Source organism: Pseudophryne corroboree, chromosome 8 (genome assembly GCF_028390025.1).
Source record: "Pseudophryne corroboree isolate aPseCor3 chromosome 8, aPseCor3.hap2, whole genome shotgun sequence".
Lineage (NCBI taxonomy): Eukaryota > Metazoa > Chordata > Amphibia > Anura > Myobatrachidae > Pseudophryne > Pseudophryne corroboree.
The window spans coordinates 46671883-46694362 of NC_086451.1; the positions used below are offsets into that span (position 1 = coordinate 46671883).

At 47.9% G+C, this 22480-nt stretch overlaps 1 protein-coding gene across 4 annotated transcripts in view; it reads left to right on the forward strand.

Moving 5' to 3' along the window:
• Positions 1 to 22125, forward strand: part of BGN (biglycan) — a 132035-nt gene extending 109910 nt beyond the window's left edge. For all 4 annotated transcript variants that reach the window (XM_063936319.1, XM_063936317.1, XM_063936320.1 and 1 more), the window contains exons 4-8: positions 1531 to 1744; positions 4994 to 5104; positions 8364 to 8457; positions 15066 to 15204; positions 20466 to 22125. In XM_063936319.1, the coding sequence (XP_063792389.1) occupies positions 1531 to 1744; positions 4994 to 5104; positions 8364 to 8457; positions 15066 to 15204; positions 20466 to 20663 (756 nt within the window). In that variant the 3' untranslated portion in view covers positions 20664 to 22125. The remainder of the gene's footprint in view (positions 1 to 1530; positions 1745 to 4993; positions 5105 to 8363; positions 8458 to 15065; positions 15205 to 20465) is intronic.
• The last annotated feature ends 355 nt before the right edge of the window (positions 22126 to 22480 follow it).

The window sequence follows — 22480 nt, forward strand, 5'->3', positions numbered from 1 at the left end:
TGTGTTACAAGCAAAGTGATCCCTCTTCCAGGAGATTTTGCAATGTGTAGCCCACTTAAGATGGCATTTGCTTTTCGGAGCTTGGTAATTTCCCAATTTAGCAACCCCTATAGAAGCCTATGGGGGAAATGGCAGATACCTGATGTGGCTCCCCATTTTATATTAGGGGATACTTAGGGGTAAATTTACTAAAATGGGAGTTCTATTTAAGATGGGATGTTGCAACCAATCAAATTCCAGGTATTATCTTCTAGAAGGTGCTAGATAAATGAGAAGTAGAATCTAATTGGTTGCTATGGGCAACATCCCATCTTAAATAGAACGCCCATCTTAGTAAATTTACCACTCAATTTTTGTTGGTATCCCCCCAAAATGACTGTGTTTTGTTTCCAGAAATATCCCTGTAATTATGGCGGTCATTCCGACCCGATCGCTCACTGCAGTTTGTCGCAGCGATCGGGTCGGAACAGCGCATGCACCAACGCCACAGTGCACCAGCGCATTGCAGCTTTCATTGCCTAGCGATCACCTCTGAGACAAAGGCGGTCGCTGGGCGGGAGGGGGGCTGAACGGCGGCGTTAAGCTGCCGTTTAGGGGGAGCGGTACGGCCAACGCAGGGGTGGACGGACCGTAGGGGGGGGGCTGCGGTGGCTGCGTGACGTCTCATGCAGCCGCTGCGGCCAGTGGCAGCGACAGCTAACTCCCGGCCAGCCGCAGGACCTGCGCTGGCCGGGAGTTACTCCTCAAATACAAAAGCATCGCCGCTGTGCGATGCTTTTGTATTTGTGCGGGGGTCGGGGGGGTCGGGGGCGGACTGACATGTGGGGCGGACTAGCCCTGTGCTGGGCGTCCCCCCGCATATCAGGGAAGATGATCGTCGCTGTGCTAAATTTAGCACAGTTACGATCAACTCGGAATGACCCCCAATGCCCCTTATTGTGGTGTCACATATACAATTTTAACGCTGTTGCCTTTACAGCTTTTCTTGAATGTTTATTGCACATCCGGCGTTATCAAACATTGTGGGGGAGACCTATCAAATATAGGAGAATGATTAAGTGGGGAGAGATAAAGTACCAGTCAATCAGCTTCTAACTGTCATGTTACAGGCTACGTTTGAAAAATGACAGGGGCTGATTGATTAGTACTTTATCTCGCTCCTCTCTATCACTCTCCAAAGTTTGATACTGTTCCCCCTGTAGCTTCTAATAAGCACTTAAAACACTCTGTGAAATATACTGTATTTGAAGAGGGGAGAGTTGTCATGTAGCACTGTGCACAATTGCCCCTCTATATTACCTTTCCCACAGTCACATAAACTTAAACTGAAAGGTACACTGCTTGTTTTAGTGTAGTATTATAGCGGCCAAATGGGCCAACCGCCCGCTGAAGAGTTTTCCAACGCCAAGACAATGGGTTAGTGTTCGAACATTAGCGGAGGTTTATGTCAGCATGACACACAGTAACGATAAGCAAATAAAAGGCCGCTCAGTATAATTCAATTACTTCATCTGTTTTCAATTAATCCAGGCCCTGGTTTTAGTAAACAACAAAATCTCCAAAGTTAACGAGAAGGCTTTTGAACCATTGCACAAGCTGCAAAAGTTGTACATTTCAAAAAACAACCTTGAGGAGATTCCAAAGAGCCTGCCCAAATCCTTGGTGGAACTACGGATTCATGAAAACAACATCAAAAAGATTCCAAAGGATGTCTTCAATGGACTCAAAAACATGAACTGCATCGGTAAGTCTGCTCTGGGTGTTGCGACCGTATGCATGGCTACTCACCAGCAGATCTGCGTTACAGCGCAACCTGCGGGATCTAGCAGGAGCATACAGAGACAAGTGCCCCATAAATGTATGCAATGTATGGGCGAGCAAACAGAGTCACTGAAAGGGAGAAGAAGACAAAGGAGAAGAGCATACTTGCCTATGTCCGGGAGACTCACAAATCTCGGGTGGCTCATCTGGATGGCTGGCAAAGTAGGCAAGACTTCCAGAAACCACCCATTGCTGCCCATTTCCTGAGTGAAGTGGGTGGTCCCGGACGGCTTGATTACGCAATGCGCTGAATGGAGTCATCGTGATGTAAGCTTGGTGTCACCTACCCCACACTGCCCACTTGATTGTGCTATGCCCCCCACCACCTTGCCAATCTGGTAGAATGGTTGATGGCTGAACTGCAAATGTTATATGGAAGAGGGGTAGAGGAGAATAGTGAGGAGCTATCAGGAGGGCTGGTTCTCTTTCATAAAAAAGGTTAGTTTTAAGGGTGTACAGTATATAAAGCTGTGCATGGGAGTGAGTTCCATAGGATGGGGGCAACTTGAGCGACATCTTGGGACAAGCGTGAGAGGAAATGACCAAGGGTGGAGAAAAGGTTTTGGTCAAAGGAGGAGCGGAGAGGGTAGTAGGGAACATGGAGAGGGATGAGGCTAAGGGGCATATTCATTTAGTGCCGTTTTCTTCGGCTAGACGAAGAAACGACACTAATTCGACATCAGTGTCTTCAGTTGTGAGCGTTTTCGCCCATTTTGGAGTCACTTTTCGCCCATGCCTTTTTTTTTTTTTTTTTGGTGGACGAATCGGCGTGGGCGAAATTGGACCACAAACCGGCAAAAACACCCGCAAATTCGCCAAAACAGATGGATTGGCGGCAAATTCGCCAATCCACGTGGTTTTCGGCCGTGACGTTTTTTTTTTCCTCCAGTTGAAAAAAAACGGCACGGGCATTGAATAGGTCGAATGTAAATTCGACCTATAAACAGCCGAAAAGTGCCATTTTTCGCCTGGACGAAAGAACCGGCACTAAGGGCGGGATGTACTAAAGGAAAAAATGCGGTAAAACCCCCGAAAATGGGGATTTTACCGCATTTTCAAATTTACTAAGGACCCTACCGCCGTGTTTTCGCCGTCCAGGTTATCTAGAAGCCTATGGGCTTCTTATCGCCGACCGCCGCAACCCACCGACACCGACACCGCCCCCCCCCCCCCCCCCCCCGCCCCCAGCTTACCTTCCTCCCGGAAGGTAATCTCCTCCTCCCCCTAGCAACGCAGCCGGAGGTCCTTCCGGCTGCAGGGGGGAGGAGGAGGCGCCGGAGTCAGCCTGCTGCTGCTTCCCAGCATCCAGGCAGTGTGGAGACCCCTGGGAGGTGACGGAGACCCCCCGCAGACCACCTCACAGGTATTGCGGGGGGGCCGCCGTCACCACATTGCGATATTGATCACATATGTTAGTACATATACGATCAACATCGCTGCGGTAAGCGGCGAGGGGCGGCGATGTGTCTTAATACATCCCGCCCTAAATGATTACGCCCCTAAAGATGTAGAGAGAGGAAGAGTGGTTTAAGGCTTTGAACGTAAGCTATAGTTCAGCAGACATGTATCAGTTCAATTGAATAAGCTAGACGTCTGGACTTTTATATCCCGTCATTCCCAATTCACTAGACAGAGACGGTCACGTTGCGTAACCTACAGTAGTTTTTGTTTATTGCTGCAACAATGTTTCAGCTTCAAGACATGTCATTCATAAACTGACGAGCTGATCAATTTATTTCTGGTTTCCAGCCACAAAGGAGTCAGGTTTATCAAGCCATAATTCTGGCAGTTTTTGCCCTAGAAAGGGTCATATTAGAATCAGGGCAGTTTATTAAAACTCTAACACCAAGAAATTCACTAATCTCTGCCATGTTAATAGTTAACAAAGGATACTGCCATCCCCATACATCTCTAGGGGGATGGCGATATTACCTAATATATGAAGCTAAGAAAAAGCGTAGCTATTTGGAGCTTGTCCTCGGCAGCCAAACTAACGCCATTGTAAGATGGCGTTAGTAGCCTTTTCCCATTAAACCTCTTGCAAAAAGCCCCTCAATATGAAGATGGCAGTGAGAGGTACCAGGTAGATACAACTTAAGAGTGTACTGAATCATTTCTAACAGAGAGGGGTATTTATCAAGGCTTGGTGAGAGATAAAGTGGAGAGATAATGGGTCTAAGACCTGACCGCTCGCTAGGGGTTTTTTGCACTATTGCGAACAGATAGTCGCCGCCCATAGGTGAGTGTATTTTCGCTTTGCAAGTGTGCAATTGCATATGTAGCAGAGCGGTACAAACAGATTTTGTGCAGTCTCTGAGTAGCCCAGGACTTACTCAGCCGCTGCGATCACATCAGCCTGTCCATGACCGGAATTGACGTCAGGAACCCTCCCTGCAAACTCATGGACACGCCTGCGTTTTTCAAACCACTCCCAGAAAACCGTCAGTTACCACCCACAAACGCCCTCTTCCTGTCAATCTCCTTGCGATCGCCCGTGCGAATGGATTCTCCGCACAAACCCATCGCTGAGCGGCGATACGCTTTGTACCTGTGCAACGCGCCTGTGCATTGCGGTGCGTATGCATGCGCAGTTCTGACCTGATCGCAGCGCTGCAAAAAATGCTAACGAGCGATCAGGCCTGAATTACCCCCAAAGTACCTACCAATCGGCTTATAACTGCCATTTTACAGACTGCGTTTGAAAAATTACAGGAGTTTATTGTTGGAACTTTCTCTCTCTCCTCTTAATTTCTCTCTAAGCTTTGATAACTATCCTCAAGGTTGTCTGTTACATTTGCAAAATAGATCCTTTGGTCTGTTTTGCACATATATGCAAAAAAGTATCAAAGGGTTTCTCCGCAAAAAGTATGAATGAATTGTGAACAGGAAATGCAGAGTGTAAGGACCTAAATAGATGGCCGATCTCAGTCATTATTTTATTTAGGCATCAGGTGCCGACAGGTCAGTGCTACACTTCCAGCCTGTAGCTGACATGGAGGAACAGCAGACACACAGTAGCGGCATCACAGAGAGCACAGATTGTAACGTCCGCCTCCTCTGACCCCTCCACCGGTCCTGTGTTTTAGCCAGCAAGAGGCAAACCAGAAGTTTTCACTAAAGAAAAAAACTAACTATAAATTAAATAGAATTTCATTTGTTACCTTCTCTCCAGAAATGGGAGGAAACCCTCTTCAGAATGGAGGCATTGAAGCTGGAGCTTTCGACGGTTTGAAACTGAATTACCTGCGAATCTCAGAAGCTAAATTGTCAGGCATCCCTAAAGGTAACCAATTATATCTGTTGTTTTCCTTGTAATCTGTTAAGTGAGTTTGCGCAGGAGGAACATGGTCAACATCTTGTCACTATAACGTCTGCGCCTTCCATTGCCCTACACTATTGTCCTCCATAATTCCGACATCATCCTCCAGCTACCAAAAGACACTATCAATTATATCTACTATATACTCGAGCCACCCGCTGAGTCTACTGGGCTGCCTTAGAGGAGGGGCCCACATAGAACCTGCACACCGGCCCTCTCATCTCTTAAACCGCCCCTGGTAATCTGTACATATTCTTTCATGTATTATTTATTTATGTTTTTGCCATAATAATCCATGTCCCTTTTTATAGGCACTGAAAATCCACTGATTGTACTGTAACCACTCCTGATCAAAACACCAATTACGCTCTAGATCAGGCCTGTCCAACCCGTGGCTCTCCAGCTGTGCTGAAACTACACATCCTAGCATGCCCTGCACCAGTTTTAGCATACCCTAACAGCCAAACTGTGGCAGGGCATGCTGGGACTTGTAGTTTCACAACAGCTGGAGAGCCACAGGTAGGTCAGGCCTGCTCTAGATGACTATCAACATTGATCATTATTATACGAATTGCAGAAACCATCCTATTTATGTTTTTACAAACTGCACTAAGGGGTATATTCAATAAAAGTCGGATCCATTCCGACATGCAGTTGTCGGAATGGATCCGAAAACCCCTATTCAATGGACGGCCGCTGCTGTCAGCGGCTGCGGATGCGCTGACAACAGCGGCCAGGAGGGCAGATGGTGGCGTGCGTGAGCGGGACGGCTGCACGGGTAAGCTGGGCCGCAGGGGGAGCAGAGATCGGCAGCTGGCGGCGGGAGCTGGCTGCGGGGGAACATGTCTGGGGCGGCGGGGCGAGGCGCTGTGGGGGGACATGTCTCTCCCTGCAGTGCCTCCCCCCGGCACCGCAGACACGTCCCCCCGCAACCAGCTCCCCCCACCGGCCGCCGATCTCTGCTCCCCCCCGCGGCCCGCAGCACCGCTTGTCTCGTCACCTCAATCCGACTTGTTTTCAAGTTGGATTGAGTTTGTCGGAAAGGGGGCCAAAACCTGTCGGATTTGGCCCCATTTCCGACAGAAACACGCAGATCAGTGGCTATTCCGCCGATCTACGTGTTTTCCGACAAGTCCCCTACTGAATAGGTCGGAACCCCTTCCGACCTATTTCTGTCGGAAAGCTGCTGTCTTTCCGACAAGACGGCAGCTTCCGACAGTTATTGAATACAGCCCTAAATGTAATTAATATATACGTACAGTCATACTTCAGTTGGGTGGGCAGAGCAATGGGGTGCAATATATTAGGGAGAGTCCTGCTACTGTACATGTAAGACAAGACCTGTATTTCCCCAATGGTTCACTCTACGTCAGTACAGATGGCACAGCCTCTTTCAGTGTACAAGAAAACACTTGTAGTAGACTATGGTGTGAAAACACTGGGCATGGCGATTACCAGACAGCTCAAGTGCAACATCTACAATACTGAAGAGCAAGGATTACACTGGCATCAAATGTAACGTGGTTCTTTAGGATCTCACTGGTTCCGTGCATTAAACAAAGCATATTGTTGAATTGCTCTGGGGCAAAATACCCTCTACTTTTCCCACTATACAGTTCCTCTGACCTCCCACCTATTATATCTCCAAATTCACCATCCTTTTTTACTGTAAGCCCTCACGGGAAGGGCCCTCTTGCCTTGTTCTCTCCTCCTCCACTTTCATGAGAGCCCTAGTGATTGGCCGATGGCCAGAGGGAGCCCTGGTGACTTTTTTGTTGTTGTCATTATGACTTATTTTGTACCTGGGGAGGGAGGAGGGAGCAATGATCAGTAACTTATGGTGTTGGAAGTGGGGGGATGAGATTGGTGCTGCTTTGGCAGTCAGTAGGGCCCGACATGAAGGGTGCACTGACTTGATGGGTGGCGACTGATAATGTTGTGCCTACGGGGGGCCTGACCCCTAAATTTGCCCCCTGGCAGTTACACCTGACGCTTTTTCCCTTATCCCCACAGGTGACTGATCATGTCCGTCTGCTCATTATGGGCTCAGGCTCACTTAGGGGGACATTTACTAAGCAGTGAAAAGAGTGGAGAAGTGAGCCAGTGGAGAAGTTGCCCCATCAACCAATCGGCAGCTCTGTATCATTTTATAGTATGCAAATTATAGATGTTACTTCAGTGCTGATTGGTTACCATACCATGGGCAACTTCTCCACTGGCTCACTTCTCCGCTCTTATCACTGCTTAGTAAATGTCCCCTTTAGTGCTGTTTTGCGTCCTACTACCCTGCGCTAGCCACTAATGCTTGCATCTGAAAGCCATAGTGAGACATTCTACCCTACTCTCTACTGTGTGCTTATGTTTGTAGTTATATTCTGTATTTATTTAAATGGTACTGATTATCATCAATGTGCAGCACTGCAGATAATTTGTGCCCTTCTATGATTAAAAAAAGTTATTATTGAGAAGGAGTGAAGGGGCATCCAGTCTAGTAGGAAGGGAGAAGACCCTTCTCCGGCTGGACTTTCCCCATACCTATCAGAGACATGATTTGAAAAGCTAAGCAGGTTAAATAGCCCCATATCACTGTCAGCATACTAAATAGCAAAAAAAAGGGACATGTACTAAGCAGTGATAAAAGTGGAGAAGTGAGCTAGTGGAGAAGTTGCCCATGGCAACCAATCAGCTGCTCTGTATACTTTTATAGCATGCAAATTATAAATGTTACGTCAAAGCTGATTGGTTGACATGGGCAAGTTCTCCACAGGCTCACTTCTTCACTTTTATCACTGCTTAGTACATGTCCCCTTACTAAACTTTCCCATAATCCTGTGTAACGGCTGATGTTACAGGATTTATGGCTTAGCACTGTTTAATAATTGTGCAACTAATAGAGCCTATTGGAAGTAATGCAAGCACTGAGGAACATTCTCCATTTCTTCCATAAGGCAGATCTCTCCAGCTCATTATACAGATAATCGGCTAGATGCATCATCAGTTGGAAAGTGATAAAATGGACAGTGACAAAAGTACCAGCCAATCAGGTCCTAACGAAAAGTGTTAGTTAGGAGCTGATTGGCTGGTACTTTTTCACTCTCCATTTTATCACTTTCTAAGCGATAATGCATCTGGCCCCTATACTCTTACGTCAATGAGCCTACAGTGCCTAACATCTTTTACATAGTGGAGTTTTTCACCCAAGTTAATGCATTTCTGTTGTCAGGTCTCCCCAGCAGTCTAAACGAGCTCCACCTTGACCACAACAAAATCCAGGCGATTGAAATGGGAGACTTTAGCCAGTATCCAAGTTTATACAGGTAAGTCACAGGCATCACAACAAACACACAATGAACAAAGGGCAGGGAGCATCTCTGGACCAATAGCATACCCCTCCCCAGCCGTCCTGCTTTCACAGCCAGTCCCGTCCCATATATACCACCAACAATTCACTGTCTTTGTCAGTCAGTGGTGGGGGCTCAAAAAATAGCAGTCATGGTTTACCCAGACCAGGGAGCGGTCATAGTGGATTGGGGACATGGACTAACTATGGTGGAAAAATATTTTGGGGTGCTCATAGATAATAGGCTTAATAACAGTACACAAAGTCAAAGTGCAGCAAATAAGGCAAGTAAAGTGCTTGCGTGCATTAAACGGGGCATAGAGACAAGGGACGAGGATGTAATCCTGCCACTGTACAAATCATTGGTACGTCCGCACCTGGAATATTGTGTTCAGTTCTGGGCACCATATTATAAAAAAGATATCAGGGAACTAGAAAGAGTTCAAACTCAAAGAAGAGCTACTAAACTGATAAAAGGGCTAGAGTCTCTGGAGTACGAGGAAAGGCATGCTAGGTTAAATATGTATACACTAGAAAAGAGGTGTCTAAGAGGAGACATTATATTAATATCATCAAATATGTAAAGGGGCACTACAAGGAGCTAGCAGCGGATTTGTTTATTAAAAGAACTCTGAATGGGACACGAGGGCACTCGCTTAGGCTAGAGGCAGAGGCGTAACTAGGGTTTTCGGAGCCCAGGGCAAGATGGAAAATGGCGCCCCCCCCCCCCCCCCAAAAAAAAATCCCACATAAAAAGACACATGCGCGCGCGGTGAAAAAAAATGGGCGTGGTCACACACCAGAAGGGGTGTGGCTACGCTCCAGAAGGGGTGTGGCCACTGAAAATGGCCCACAGTGCCAGTTACATTGCCCCACAGTGCCGGATACATGCCCCACAGTGCCAGTTACATTGCCCCACAGTGCCGGATACATGCCCCACGGTGCCGGATACATTGCCCCACAGTGCCGGATACATTGCCCCACAGTGCCAGATACATGCCCCTCAGTGCCAGATACATGCCCCACAGTGCCAGTTACATTGCCCCACAGTGCCAGTTACATTGCCCCACAGTGCCAGTTACATTGCCCCACAGTGCCGGATACATGCCCCACAGTGCCAGATACATGCCCCACTCAGTGCCAGATACATGCCCCACTCAGTGCCAGATACATGCCCCACTCAGTGCCAGATACATGCCCCACAGTGCCGGATACAATGCCCCACAGTGCCGGATACATGCCCCACAGTGCCGGATACATGCCCCACTCAGTGCCAGTTACATTGCCCCACAGTGCCGGATACAATGCCCCACAGTGGCGGATACAATGCCCCACAGTGCCGGATACATGCCCCACAGTGCCAGATACATTGCCCCACAGTGCCAGATACATGCCCCACTCAGTGACAATTACATTGCCCCACAGTGCCGGATACAATGCCCCACAGGGCCAGTTACATTGCCCCACAGTGCCGGATACATGCCCCACGGTGCCGGATACATTGCCCCACAGTGCCGGATACATTGCCCCACAGTGCCAGATACATGCCCCACAGTGCCAGATACATGCCCAACAGTGCCAGATACACGCCCCACAGTGCCAGTTACATTGCCCCACAGTGCCAGTTACATTGCCCCGGCCCACAGTGCCGGATACATGCCCCACAGTGCCAGATACATGCCCCACTCAGTGCCAGATACATGCCCCACTCAGTGCCAGATACATGCCCCACTCAGTGCCAGATACATGCCCCACAGTGCCGTATACAATGCCCCACAGTGCCGGATACATGTCCCACAGTGCCAGATACATGCCCCACTCAGTGCCAGTTACATTGCCCCACAGTGCCGGATACAATGCCCCACAGTGCCGGATACAATGCCCCACAGTGCCGGATACATGCCCCACAGTGCCAGATACATTGCCCCACAGTGCCAGATACATTGCCCCACAGTGCCAGATACATGCCCCACTCAGTGCCAATTACATTGCCCCACAGTGCCGGATACAATGCCCCACAGTGCAGGATACATGCCCCACAGTGCCGGATACATGCCCCACTCAGTGCCAGATACATGCCCCACAGTGCCAGTTACATTGCCCCACAGTGCCGGATACAATGCCCCACAGTGCCGGATACATGCCCCACAGTGGCAGATACATTGCCCCACAGTGCCAGATACATGCCCCACTCAGTGCCACTTACATTGCCCCACAGTGCCGGATACAATGCCCCACAGTGCCAGTTACATTGCCCCACAGTGCCAGATACATTGCCCCACAGTGCCAGATACATTGCCCCACAGTGCCAGTTACATTGCCCCACAGTGCCAGGCCCCACTTGGTGCCAGATACTTGCCCCACTGTGCCGCCGGACCCCCCGTGCCACCGGACCCCCCCCCCCCCCGTCACTCACCGGCCGCTGGCTTGTTGTTATGTGAGGGGAGGAGAGCGCAGCGCCTCTCCTTCCCCTCACCGCTCCAGGTCTCCGGCGGCTGTCTGTCGCCGGTTCGCTAGCCAATCAGAGCTCGCGGACCGGCAGCCAATCAGGAGCCGGTCCGCAAGCTCTAATTGGCTAGCGCCGGAGACCGGACACAGCAGCGCTGCTAGTGCTGGCAGCGGCGGTGAGGGGAGGGAGAGACGCTGCGCTCTCCTCCCCTCACATTTAGGGTTGACGGGGGCGAGTGGGGCATGATGCCCTGGACGCCGGCGGCGCCCCCCTCTCCTGGGCCTGCCAAGGCGCCCAGGGCACGTGCCCCACTCGCCCTACCCTAGATACGCCTCTGGCTAGAGGAGAGGAAATTCCGTACACAGCGTAGGAAAGGGTTCTTCACGGTAAGGGCAATAAAGATTTGGAACTCCCTGCCGGAGAAGGTAATAATGGCAGACTCTGCAAATGTATTTAAAAGCGGATTGGACAAATTCCTAACTAGAAAATGTATCCAGGGCTGTAGCTTTTAACATATTGACATTAAATGATCTGGGAGTGGTAAGAATCATTATTGTCAATTGGTACTAAGCCATTACTTCAGCAGGCACATTATAAAATGAACAGATTAACACAGAATACAGGTTGAACCCGATGGGCAGTTTGCCTCTTTTCAACCTCACTGACTATGTAACTATATCAAATGATTCCATTGGTCTATTCATGAAGCAGTGAAAAGAGTGGAGAAAATCCCCAGTGGAGAGGCTGCCCATAGCAAGCAACCAATCAGCTTTGAAGGAAATAGAGCCCTAGAGACTGCAGAAGGAGAATTGGATGTGTGTTTATATATACACTGTTTCCCACCCTGACAATAAAGTACAGGATTGTTTCACCCTCGGTGCAGAGTGTCCCACTTATGACTATGGACCTAATTCAGACTGGATCTCTGCCGCAGTCTGAAGCCCTGTGTGGAGTGCGCACGTGCACCCCAGGAGCCCAGTAAAAGCATCTCTGGGCTGCGATTGCCTCTGCCTGATTGACAGTTAGAATGCCGTTGGCGGGGCGCGGTCTGGACAACGCAGGTGTGTCCGAACCGTTGTGGGGGCGGGTCGCGGCGGCTGTGTGACGTCACCAGCAGCCGCTGCGACCCCGGGCGCGGAAAGTAGTGGCCTGCCAGCGCGCAGGAGCTACGCTGGCAGGGAGCTACTCAGCGGGTGCAAAAGCATCGCCGCTGTGCGATGTTTTTGCACCCTTGCGGGGGAGGGTCTGACATGCGGGGCAGACTAGCCCTGTGCTGGGCGTCCCCCCCTGCATGTCTGAGAAACTGATCGTAGATGTGCTAAATTTAGCACATCAACGATCAGACCTGAATCCCCCCCTATGTTAGTGCACACCCTAAATGTGCTGCATATCCCGATGTGGTGGATGAAGGGATTGGGAGAGTTTATAAGAGGGAGTTCCCTGCTTTTCAGAGGTCGCACAGCTTTATGATCTCCGGAAAGGGGACATGACATAGGGGCAGATGTATTAACCTGGAGAAGGCATAAGGAAGTGATAAACCAGTGATATGTGCAAGGTGATAAAGGCACCAGCCAATCAGCTCCAATATGTAAATGAACAGTTAGGATCTGATTGGCTGGTGCATTATCACCTTGCACATATCACTGGTTTATCATTTCCTTATGCCTTCTCCAGGTTAATACATCTGCCCCTCTGTCACATCTGAGGTAACTAGGTCCTGTCCTATACATGTATTGGGGCGCATGCAGCGTCTGCCACACAACCTTCTCACATGACACAGAAAGAAAGAAAATACCTGAGCACAAAATAGAGCATGAAATGCATAATACAGTACAACACAATGGTCATTAAATTACTGATTTATTATATTTGGTTTTCATATAATAACTTCTCTTATGTCCTGTGAAGTATTACACCTACTGTATACTGCCTCGTTCTTATATACAGTATAGTGATTTGCACGGGGTTGTCAGGGATTCCCCAATAAATTGCATTCTTTTCCCTCCAAAAAACTTGATCGTAGGCAAAACCACACACACCATGGCGCAGACAGACACCTCAGCCGCACTGCCCATCCTGGATGTGGACTCCCGCTCTGTACACTTTACATATCCTTATAATTTCACAGTAGGGGGTGCATAATCCCATGGGATGTAGTTAGGACTCCGGTGGTCAGATTCCTGACACCAGAATCCCGGCGCTCAAAATGCCGACGCATGCCCAAGGTGAGTATAACTGTTAGTGTTAGTTTCAGGGTTAGGGTTAAGGTCAGGCTGCGGAAGGCAATGGTTAGGCCAGAGGTTCCCAAACCGTGTGCCGTGGCTCCCTGGGGTGCCTCGGGACACTTGCAGGGGTGCCCTGGGTTGGTGGTCCAGGACCAATTCAAATTATTCATGGTCAATATAATAGGCAAAACCAGTGCTGGTGACTGTCAGTCATAAAATATGTGGCCAAACAGAAGCAAATCCTGTCCCTCACCACACAGCTGACCCTAAGGATGACATATAAACGCCATCTACTTAATGTAATATTTCTTTCTACATTTCTCAATAAGAAATTTTTGGCCTAGGGGTGCCGTGAAAAAAATTCTGATATTCTAGGGCGCCGTGATTCAAAAAAGTTTGGAAACCACTGGGTGAGGGTTAGGCTGTGAAGAGGGGGGGGGGGGGGGGGGGTATGGTTAGACTGTGGGAGGGGGGGTTAGGGATAGGGGGGGGGGGTTATGGTCAGACTGCGGGAGGGACGGTTAGGGTTAGGCAGCTGCAGGGGGTGCTATGGTATTGAAGTTAGACTGCAGGAGAGATGGTTAGGGTTAGGCTGCAGGGGGGGCTATGGTGTTAGGATTAGACTGCGGGAGGGATGGTTAGGGCTAGGCTGCCGGGGGGGGGGGGGGGGGGCTATGGTGTAAGGGTTAGTTTTAGGGTTAGGCACTAGGGAACAATTAGGCTGTGGTAGGGGACGGTTGGGGTTAGGCTGCAGGGGGGGTTATGGTTAGACTGCAGGTGGGGATGGTTGGGGTTAGGCTGCAGTGGGGGGGACGCTATGGTGTTAGGATTAGTTTTAGGGTTAGGCACTAAAGAAACAGTGGTGGGGGACGGCTAGGGTTAGGCTGCAGGGGGGGACGGTTAATGTTATGCTACAGGTGGGGGTTATGGTGCTACGGTTAGTTTTAGGGTTAGGCACTAGGGGAAGTGTTAGACTTAGGCTGCGGTAGGGGATGATTAGGGTTAGGCTGCAGGGGGGTGGTTATGGTGTTAGGGTTAGTTTTAGGGTTAGGCACTAGGGGAAGGGTTAGGCTTAGGCTGCGGTAGGGGATGATTAGGGTTAGGCTGCAGGGGGGTGGTTATGGTGCTACGGTTAGTTTTATGGTTAGGTACTAGGGGAAGGGTTAGGCTTAGGCTGCGGTAGGGGATGATTAGGGTTAGGCTGCAGGGGGGTGGTTATGGTGTTAGGGTTAGTTTTAGGGTTGGGTACTAGGGGAAGGGTTAGGCTTAGGCTGCGGTAGGGGATGATTAGGGTTAGGCTGCAGGGGGGTGGTTATGGTGCTACGGTTAGTTTTATGGTTAGGTACTAGGGGAAGGGTTAGGCTTAGGCTGCGGTAGGGGATGATTAGGGTTAGGCTGCAGGGGGGTGGTTATAGTGCTACGGTTAGTTTTAGGGTTGGGTACTAGGGGAAGGGTTAGGCTTAGGCTGTGGTAGGGGATGATTAGGGTTAGGCTGCAGGGGGGTGGTTATGGTGTTAGGGTTAGTTTTAGATTTAGGGTTAGGCACTAGGGGAAGGGTTAGGCTTAGGCTGCGGTAGGGGATGATTAGGGTTAGGCTGCAGAGGGGTGGTTATGGTGTTAGGGTTAGTTTTAGATTTAGGGTTAGGCACTAGGGGAAGGGTTAGGCTTAGGCTGCGGTAGGGGACGATTAGGGTTAGGCTGCAGGAGGGGTTAGTTATAGTTAGACTGCCGGAGTGGATGGTTAGGGCTAGCCTGCAGGAGGGATGGGTTATGGTTAAAATACTTACTTGGATCCATTGGCATTCCGAGCGTTGGGATTATGCTGTTGGATCTGCCGGTATTTCGATACCAACCCTAATCTCATATGATAGTATTTGTAATCTGATGATGACCGTGTCTGTAATATTTCAGGCTAGGACTGGGGTACAATACCATCAGAAATGTAGAGAACGGCAGCCTCTCCTCCCTCCCTATCCTGCGAGAGCTCCATCTGGACAATAACAAGCTCTCCAAGGTCCCCCTAGGACTGCCCGACCTGAAGTTCCTACAAGTGAGTATAGCACAATACATTGAATGTCCATTTCTCTTATATCGCCTGGTAAATAAAGATGGAAGTGTCTTTCCCCAGAACATACAGCAAGGCCACTATAATATGGTATCCGGTCTCTAGGTCGACAGTAACTAGGTCGACAGTCTAGGTCGACCACTATTGGTCAACAGGGCTTCTAAATTGACATGTCCTAGGTCGACAGGTCAAAAGGTCAACATGAGTTTTCCACATTTTTGACCTTTTTTTAAACTTTTTCATACTTAACAATCCACGCGGACTACGATTGGGAACGGTAACCAAAGCATGGCAAGCGAAGCTGTACGGTCACTGTATGAAGAAAACGACACACAAAAACTATAAAAAACTCATGTCGACCTTTTGCCCTGTCGACCTAGACCCTGTTGACCTAGAGACCCTGTCGACCTAGAAACCCTGTCAACCTAGTTACTGTCGACCAATAGTGGTCGACCTAGTTACTGTCAACCTAGTTACTGTCGACCAATAGTAGTCGACCTAGACACTGGTGACCTAGTTACTGTCGACCCTCCATACCACACCCCTGTAATATATAGTTGTGCGAGATTAAATAACTAATTAGGTATCTTTATGTGTATGATGTACAGTAATGGTTTATTTAACACTGAGCTGCCTCCAGCTTCTTATACTTTACAAAATGTCTCAAAATACAATACCAAGGATATTCAGGATATCCTGCTAGATAATAGTGTTATCTGCAATTCCTATATATTAAAAAACAAATATAAGATTAAATATATCCTATTTATGCATACAGTATGGATTCATTTCCTTTCCGTTCTCTGTAAAGTTTTCCAAGTCTTAGGAAAATTGCGCTGCATGGCTCATCTTATCTATTTGCGTCAAATGCATTATTTAATGTGAACAAGACTTGGGGGGATACATCAAAGCTTGGAGAGAGATAAACTACTGTACTACCAACCAATCGGCTCCTGTCATTTTTCCTACTCAGCCTGAAAAATGACAGCACAGAGCTGATTGGTTGGTACTTTATCTCTCTCCACTTTATTGTTTTCCACGGTTTAATACAGCTCCTTCCCCCGGAGAGTGATAAAGTGGAGTAGTTGCCCACAGCAAACACTTAACTTATAACAGTCATTTCAAAGACCGTGCTAGATAAATAAGAGTGAGAAGATAATTGGTTACTCTGGGCAACTTCACTTTCTCTCTCTCCAAAGCTTGATACATCTCCCCCTGGAGATGAATCAGAGTTGCTCCCAATTACATTTGTGTGGATCCATCTTGCAAAACTGAGCACTGCGCCATATTAGCAATATTAATATTAGTCCAGCACAAAAAATTGCGGCCTTCTTTTTTCGGCAACAGCAAGAACATTTTTATGGAGGGAGAAAATATAAAATCAAGAGTAGAAAGTGAAAAAGTCCTATGTGGCAAAGGCAGGATTGCTGTGGAAAAACACAGGTTGCTCTCCGGTATTTATGTGTGAAAGGCGAAGGGGCTGCGCCCACAGGTCCGTCTGACACTTTCCTGTGAAGCTGAACTTTACTTCTGAGTTGGTGGGAGTTGTGCAGCTGCCATTTACTGGTTACCCATGAAGTTGCAGATTGCAAACAACACATCTTAGGGCTGTAACACACTAGCCGGTTTTCCCCGGATGGCAAAAAGCCGGACAAACTTTGTCCGGCTTTTTGCCATCCGGGAGAAACCGGCAGAGTCTGTCACACAGGACGGCTTTGAGCCGTGTGTGCGCGCAGCATTAGACACGGCTTGGAAAAAAACCGTTGTGTGTGTGAAAGCTCCCCTTCACACACATGGTTTACTGACTGCAAAGACGGCCCGACAGCCGGACCTTCCAGTGTATAGTTCCGGCTGCAACCCGGCAGCCGGGCCGGGGCCGTGCAGTGTAATGTTAACTACAATGCCGGCACGGGAAAAAGCCGTCCGGCTTTTTCCCGGCCGGCAAAAGCCGGGTAGTGTGTTTTAGCCCTCACACTGTTAACTACAATGCCGGCACGGGAAAAAGCCGCATATGCACAGCATTACACACGGCTCAAAGCCGTCCTGTGTGACAGCTCCGGCCTAACACCATGCTTTGCAATTAGCAAAGGTCAAAAATATGAGCAGCGAGTTTGTCTGAGACTGTACCACAGGGGAGGCTGGTGCTGAGGTGGATCTGAGGTAAAGACTTTCACATAATAGCCATAGGGAACGGCGAGCATTAATGTCTATGTGCAGGGATAAGTGCTGTGGACTAAGTAACCATTATGCCGTCTATTATATATGCATGTGGAAGAAATATCTTGGTTCACCATGCACAAAATGTAGATCACTTTTCTTAATTACATATAGGGGGTTATTCAGAGTTGGACGCAGTGTTGAGAAATTCACAAACGAGCGCTTTTCGTCCGTCTGCGCATGCGATACGGCCACATTGCACATGCGCAGGCTTTCATTAAGCGATTGCATCCCGGAAAGGCATTCGGGGGCGATGATGTCACCTGCGTTTCCTGCAATCAGAAACATGGCAGCGGCGCGCCTGGTTAGCCTCTAATTCTGGATTCTGCGATGCGATCGCAACTGAATTGCGATGGCATCACGGTGAGGCCCCATATATGCTGGGAGGCCATGCCCTGTGCTGGGTAGCCCCCAGCATGCCATTTGGTCCTTAGCAGTTTTTGCTAATTTAGCTAAAACTGCTCAGGACTCTAAATAACCCCTTCACCCTATGGGGGTTATTCGTGTTTGTTAGCAAACCAAAAACGTTAGCAATTGGGCAAAACCATGTTGCACTGCAGGTGGGGCAGATGTAACATGTGCAGAGAGAGTTAGATCTGGGTGGGTTATATTAAGTCTGCGCATGGTAAATACTGGCTGCTTTATTTCTACACTGCAATTTAGAATTGACATCATTGACTGTTCACAGCTTGATAAATAAAACCATAACTCAGGGCTGAGTGATAAAATCAGGAAAAAGTAATAAATCCACTTTTTCTTTCTGTGTAATTGGGAATTTTTTGGATGATGGGTTACAGATAAAGAGACCCCATAACTGTATTGCATACTTTCTGTGTGTCTGGCTTAAGCTTGGTATACACTGGGCCGGCGTGTACCCAGCCAATATGTCGGCCCGACGAGAAAATATATCGGATCCTGGGTGAGTGATGTAATTAAGATACAGTAATGGCGACATATGGTTTCTTCCTTCATTACCATTTCGTACCTACAGTATGCCTTAATTTAGCATCTGTGTCACATCTCAGCTGCATCCAAACTCGCTTATAGGGCAATACGCAATCCACCCGCAAAAAATGCTAAAAGGATGCGGGCACATGCGCAGGTGCCCCGCAGAAAATGTAATCGCCTCTGCCTCTTAATCAGGCAGAGGTGTTCGCCGGGCAGGGGGTTGAGGGCGGCAGCACTCTGTTTCCAAGGCAGAGATGGAGCGTTGCGGGGGTGGCGATGGAGAAACGGGGGTACAGAGGCGCGATTGGGGTGCGTGGCGAGGACGTGACTGGACGGCTGCGGGACATCACACGCAGCCACTGCAATCAGTAAAATGGTGGCAGGCCTCCTGAGAGCGCAGCCAAGCTGTGCCGGCAGGAAGCTACCTCATTTTTAGCAATCACGCTGAAATTGTGGTGCGACCGCATGGTCAAGGGGGTGGGCGTCTGTTAGCATGCTGGGCGGCCTTGCCCTGCGATGGCAGCCCCCAGCATGCGATCCAAAGCATTACAAATTCTGCTACTTAGCAGAATTTGCAATCCTTACTAAATCAGGTCCTTGGTGTAGGGTTAGGTACAATATCTCGGCGGGCAGAATCCCAACAGTCACAACCCCAACGAATTTTGGTGAGTATTGTAACCCTAGCCATCCTCTTCAGCAGGCTTACCCTAACTGTCCCCTTCAGCAGCCTAACCCTAACTATCACCATAGTTCCTAACCCTGACCCTTATACTCACCATAGTTCCTAACCCTAGCCCTCACCATAGTTCCTAACCCTAACCCTAATACTCACCATAGTTCCTAACCCTAACCCTCACCATAGTTCCTAACCTAATGCTCACCATAGTTCCTAACCTAATGCTCACCATAGTTCCTAACCCTAATACTCACCATAGTTCCTAACCCTAACCCTCACCATAGTTCCTAACCCTAATACTCACCATAGTTCCTAACCCTAACCCTAAAACTCACCATAGTTCCTAACCGTCACCATAGTTCCTAACCCTAAATCTAATACTCACCATAGTTCCTAACCCTAATACTCACCATAGTTCCTAACCCTAACCCTCACCATAGTTCCTAACCCTAATACTCACCATAGTTCCTAACCCTAATACTCACCATAGTTCCTAACCCTAACCCTAAAACTCACCATAGTTCCTAACCCTCACCATAGTTCCTAACCCTAAATCTAATACTCACCATAGTTCCTAACCCTAACCCTCACCATAGTTCCTAACCCTAATACTCACCATAGTTCCTAACCCTAATACTCACCATAGTTCCTAACCCTAACCCTAAAACTCACCATAGTTCCTAACCCTAACCCTCACCATAGTTCCTAACCTTAACCCTAATACTCACCATAGTTCCTAACCCTAATACTCACCATAGTTCCTAACCCTAACCCTAAAACTCACCATAGTTCCTAACCCTCAACATAGTTCCTAACCCTAACCCTAACCCTAATACTCACCGTAGTTCCTAACCCTCATCATAGTTCCTAACCCTAACCCTAATACTCACCATAGTTCCTAACCCTAACCCTCACCATAGTTCCTAACCTTAACCCTAATACTCACCATTGGGATTGGGACCGTCTGTATTCCGTTGCCGAGATTGTGACTGCCGGGTTCCGTACTACATCCCATCATGGACAGCGTGCTCAGAATTTGTATTTTTGGCACACCAAGTCTGTATAAAGTGGCGGATTAAGGAAAACGCCAAGTGACGGCTCACTGGTATTGGTCCTCTGTCTTTTGCCTATTTCCCAGGTTAGCACCCCGAGTCGCACTCATGCCTTACACTTCCGTTGTAATTGAGGTGCGAATAAGACACACGTTTGGTACAAAACTATGTGGTATGGCCATGGCACGACTAAGTCGCATGATCTGCGGCACAGGGCTATTTGATAAGAAAACATCTGTATGTGACTGTCTAGGGTGGATTTTCTAGAATGTTCTGGAAGTTGTTTAGGTACGAGCCTGAATAAGTGTTTGATAATTCTCACCTTTTATTTATTTTTTATTTATTTTGACTAGGTCATCTACTTGCACTCCAACAACATCACCCAGATTGGCGTCAATGACTTCTGCCCAGTGGGATTTGGCGTGAAGCGCGCTTACTACAATGGAATCAGCCTCTTCAATAACCCGGTTCCTTACTGGGAGGTGCAGCCCGCCACCTTCCGCTGCGTCACTGACCGCTTGGCCATCCAGTTTGGAAACTACAGGAAGTAATTTGGGGGCGTTTCACCAAAGTACCTAAGGAAGTGATGGAGCGAGAGAGAAAATGCGATGAAGAGAAGAATCCAACTAGAGTGAAAACAATAAAATAAAGAAATAAAAATAAAAAATAAATCCAGTGATGCGCCACGAGACAGTGTGTAAAGCGGTAACTAAATCCCGCGCTTTAGGTAACGTTCCTGTGCTGCCTAAATTCTGGCACAACTGTATAAGTAACCAGAATGTAATTGCAGGTAGGTAGTAGCTGCACTAAACCTGTATAGCCATAATTCTGTAACCCCTTACTGGTGAGCTTATTAGCCGACCTGTAGCTCTCCAAATGGTAAAGAACTACTGCTCCCAGGATGCTTCTTTCCCGGGCCTGCAATTGGACGCCCATCTTTGGTTTATTGTACTGAAAGTACATAAATCACGTAACATATGTCCCAAGACATGATCCAATTCCAAACACAATCGAAAGTTCCTTTGTTTACTAACACACACTAAAGAGACCTGGATGTCAGCGGTCTTCTGAGACTTTATCGCCATCTGTGTACAGTATAGTCAGGCAGCAACGCATTGGTGATGTATAAACAGCTTGCATCCAATACCGCACAGGTTAACCTTTGCACATTGTCATTACGTATCGTGTACAGTAAAATGACAATCGTTTTGTAATCAGCACACACATTCCTTATAACAGATGGGACCAGTGTGGGTCTTGGTAAATTACTTGACACTTTAGAATAAAATTTACCACCCCACAGAATCTTCTTGCTTCATTTTTCCATTTTTATTAATTATTTTAATGCTCGCCTATGACACAAACACACTCCCTGTGCTTTGCAGGGCAAGGCACGGCGGGCTCTCTCCGCCGTGGAAGAGTTAAACTCCATTCACGGTGCAGTGCATAGCATTTAACTCCTTCCCTGCCAGTTTGGAGCGCCCTTCTGGTGGTAAAGGGATTAAGAAGCCTGCAATAATGGCACAGCACTTTAGTTACCCCTAATTCATGCAGGATCATGCAAACAGCATTAAAAAACAGCATGCAAAATTAGTCAGCTTTACTTTAATTGTGTGCTTTTGTAAATTGCTTCCAGAATGGATCAGTGGAGTAACACTGCCACCTAGAGGAAATAAATGGCGTTGCTCCGAAAGCAGGGCGCTCGCTAAAAAAAAAAAAAAAAAATGTGATGGAATTAAAAGTGAAACACTTTAAATATTTTATGTACCTGTTTTTGTAATCACCAGCTACAGTATCAAAAATGTGTTGGTTTGTTTTGTCTCGCATACAGAAACACAGTGTTAATGAATAAATGGTTTTTTTTTTTGGTTTTTTTTTATGTATTACAAATAATAAAATCAGCTGTGGATACTTTCGGACAACTTTAGGAATTTGTATTACAGTTTAATCATATATTTTTTTTATTTCTTACAATCAAATTATGATATATTAAAATATTGCCATTCTGCCTTATATATATGTTTTATTTCTAAACAGCTGCATTTGGAAAACATATCATGTGAATGGTTTTTGCTACATATTTCAGTGAGTTTGATACTGCGTCAGCAGGAACCTCTAGTACAGGCATGTCCAAACTGCGGCCCTCCAGCTGTTGTGAAACTACATATCCCAGCATGCCCTGACACAGTTTTGCTGTCAGAGAATGCTAAAGCTGTGTCAGGGCATGCTGGGATGTGTAGTTTCTCAACAGCTGAAGGGCCGCAGTTTGGACATGCCTGCTCTAGTATTTTCTAGTTACACACACCTGCTCACAGCAGTAATTATGTGCTGTTGGGGTACCCTGTCCCTTCCACACATTCTCAGGAGG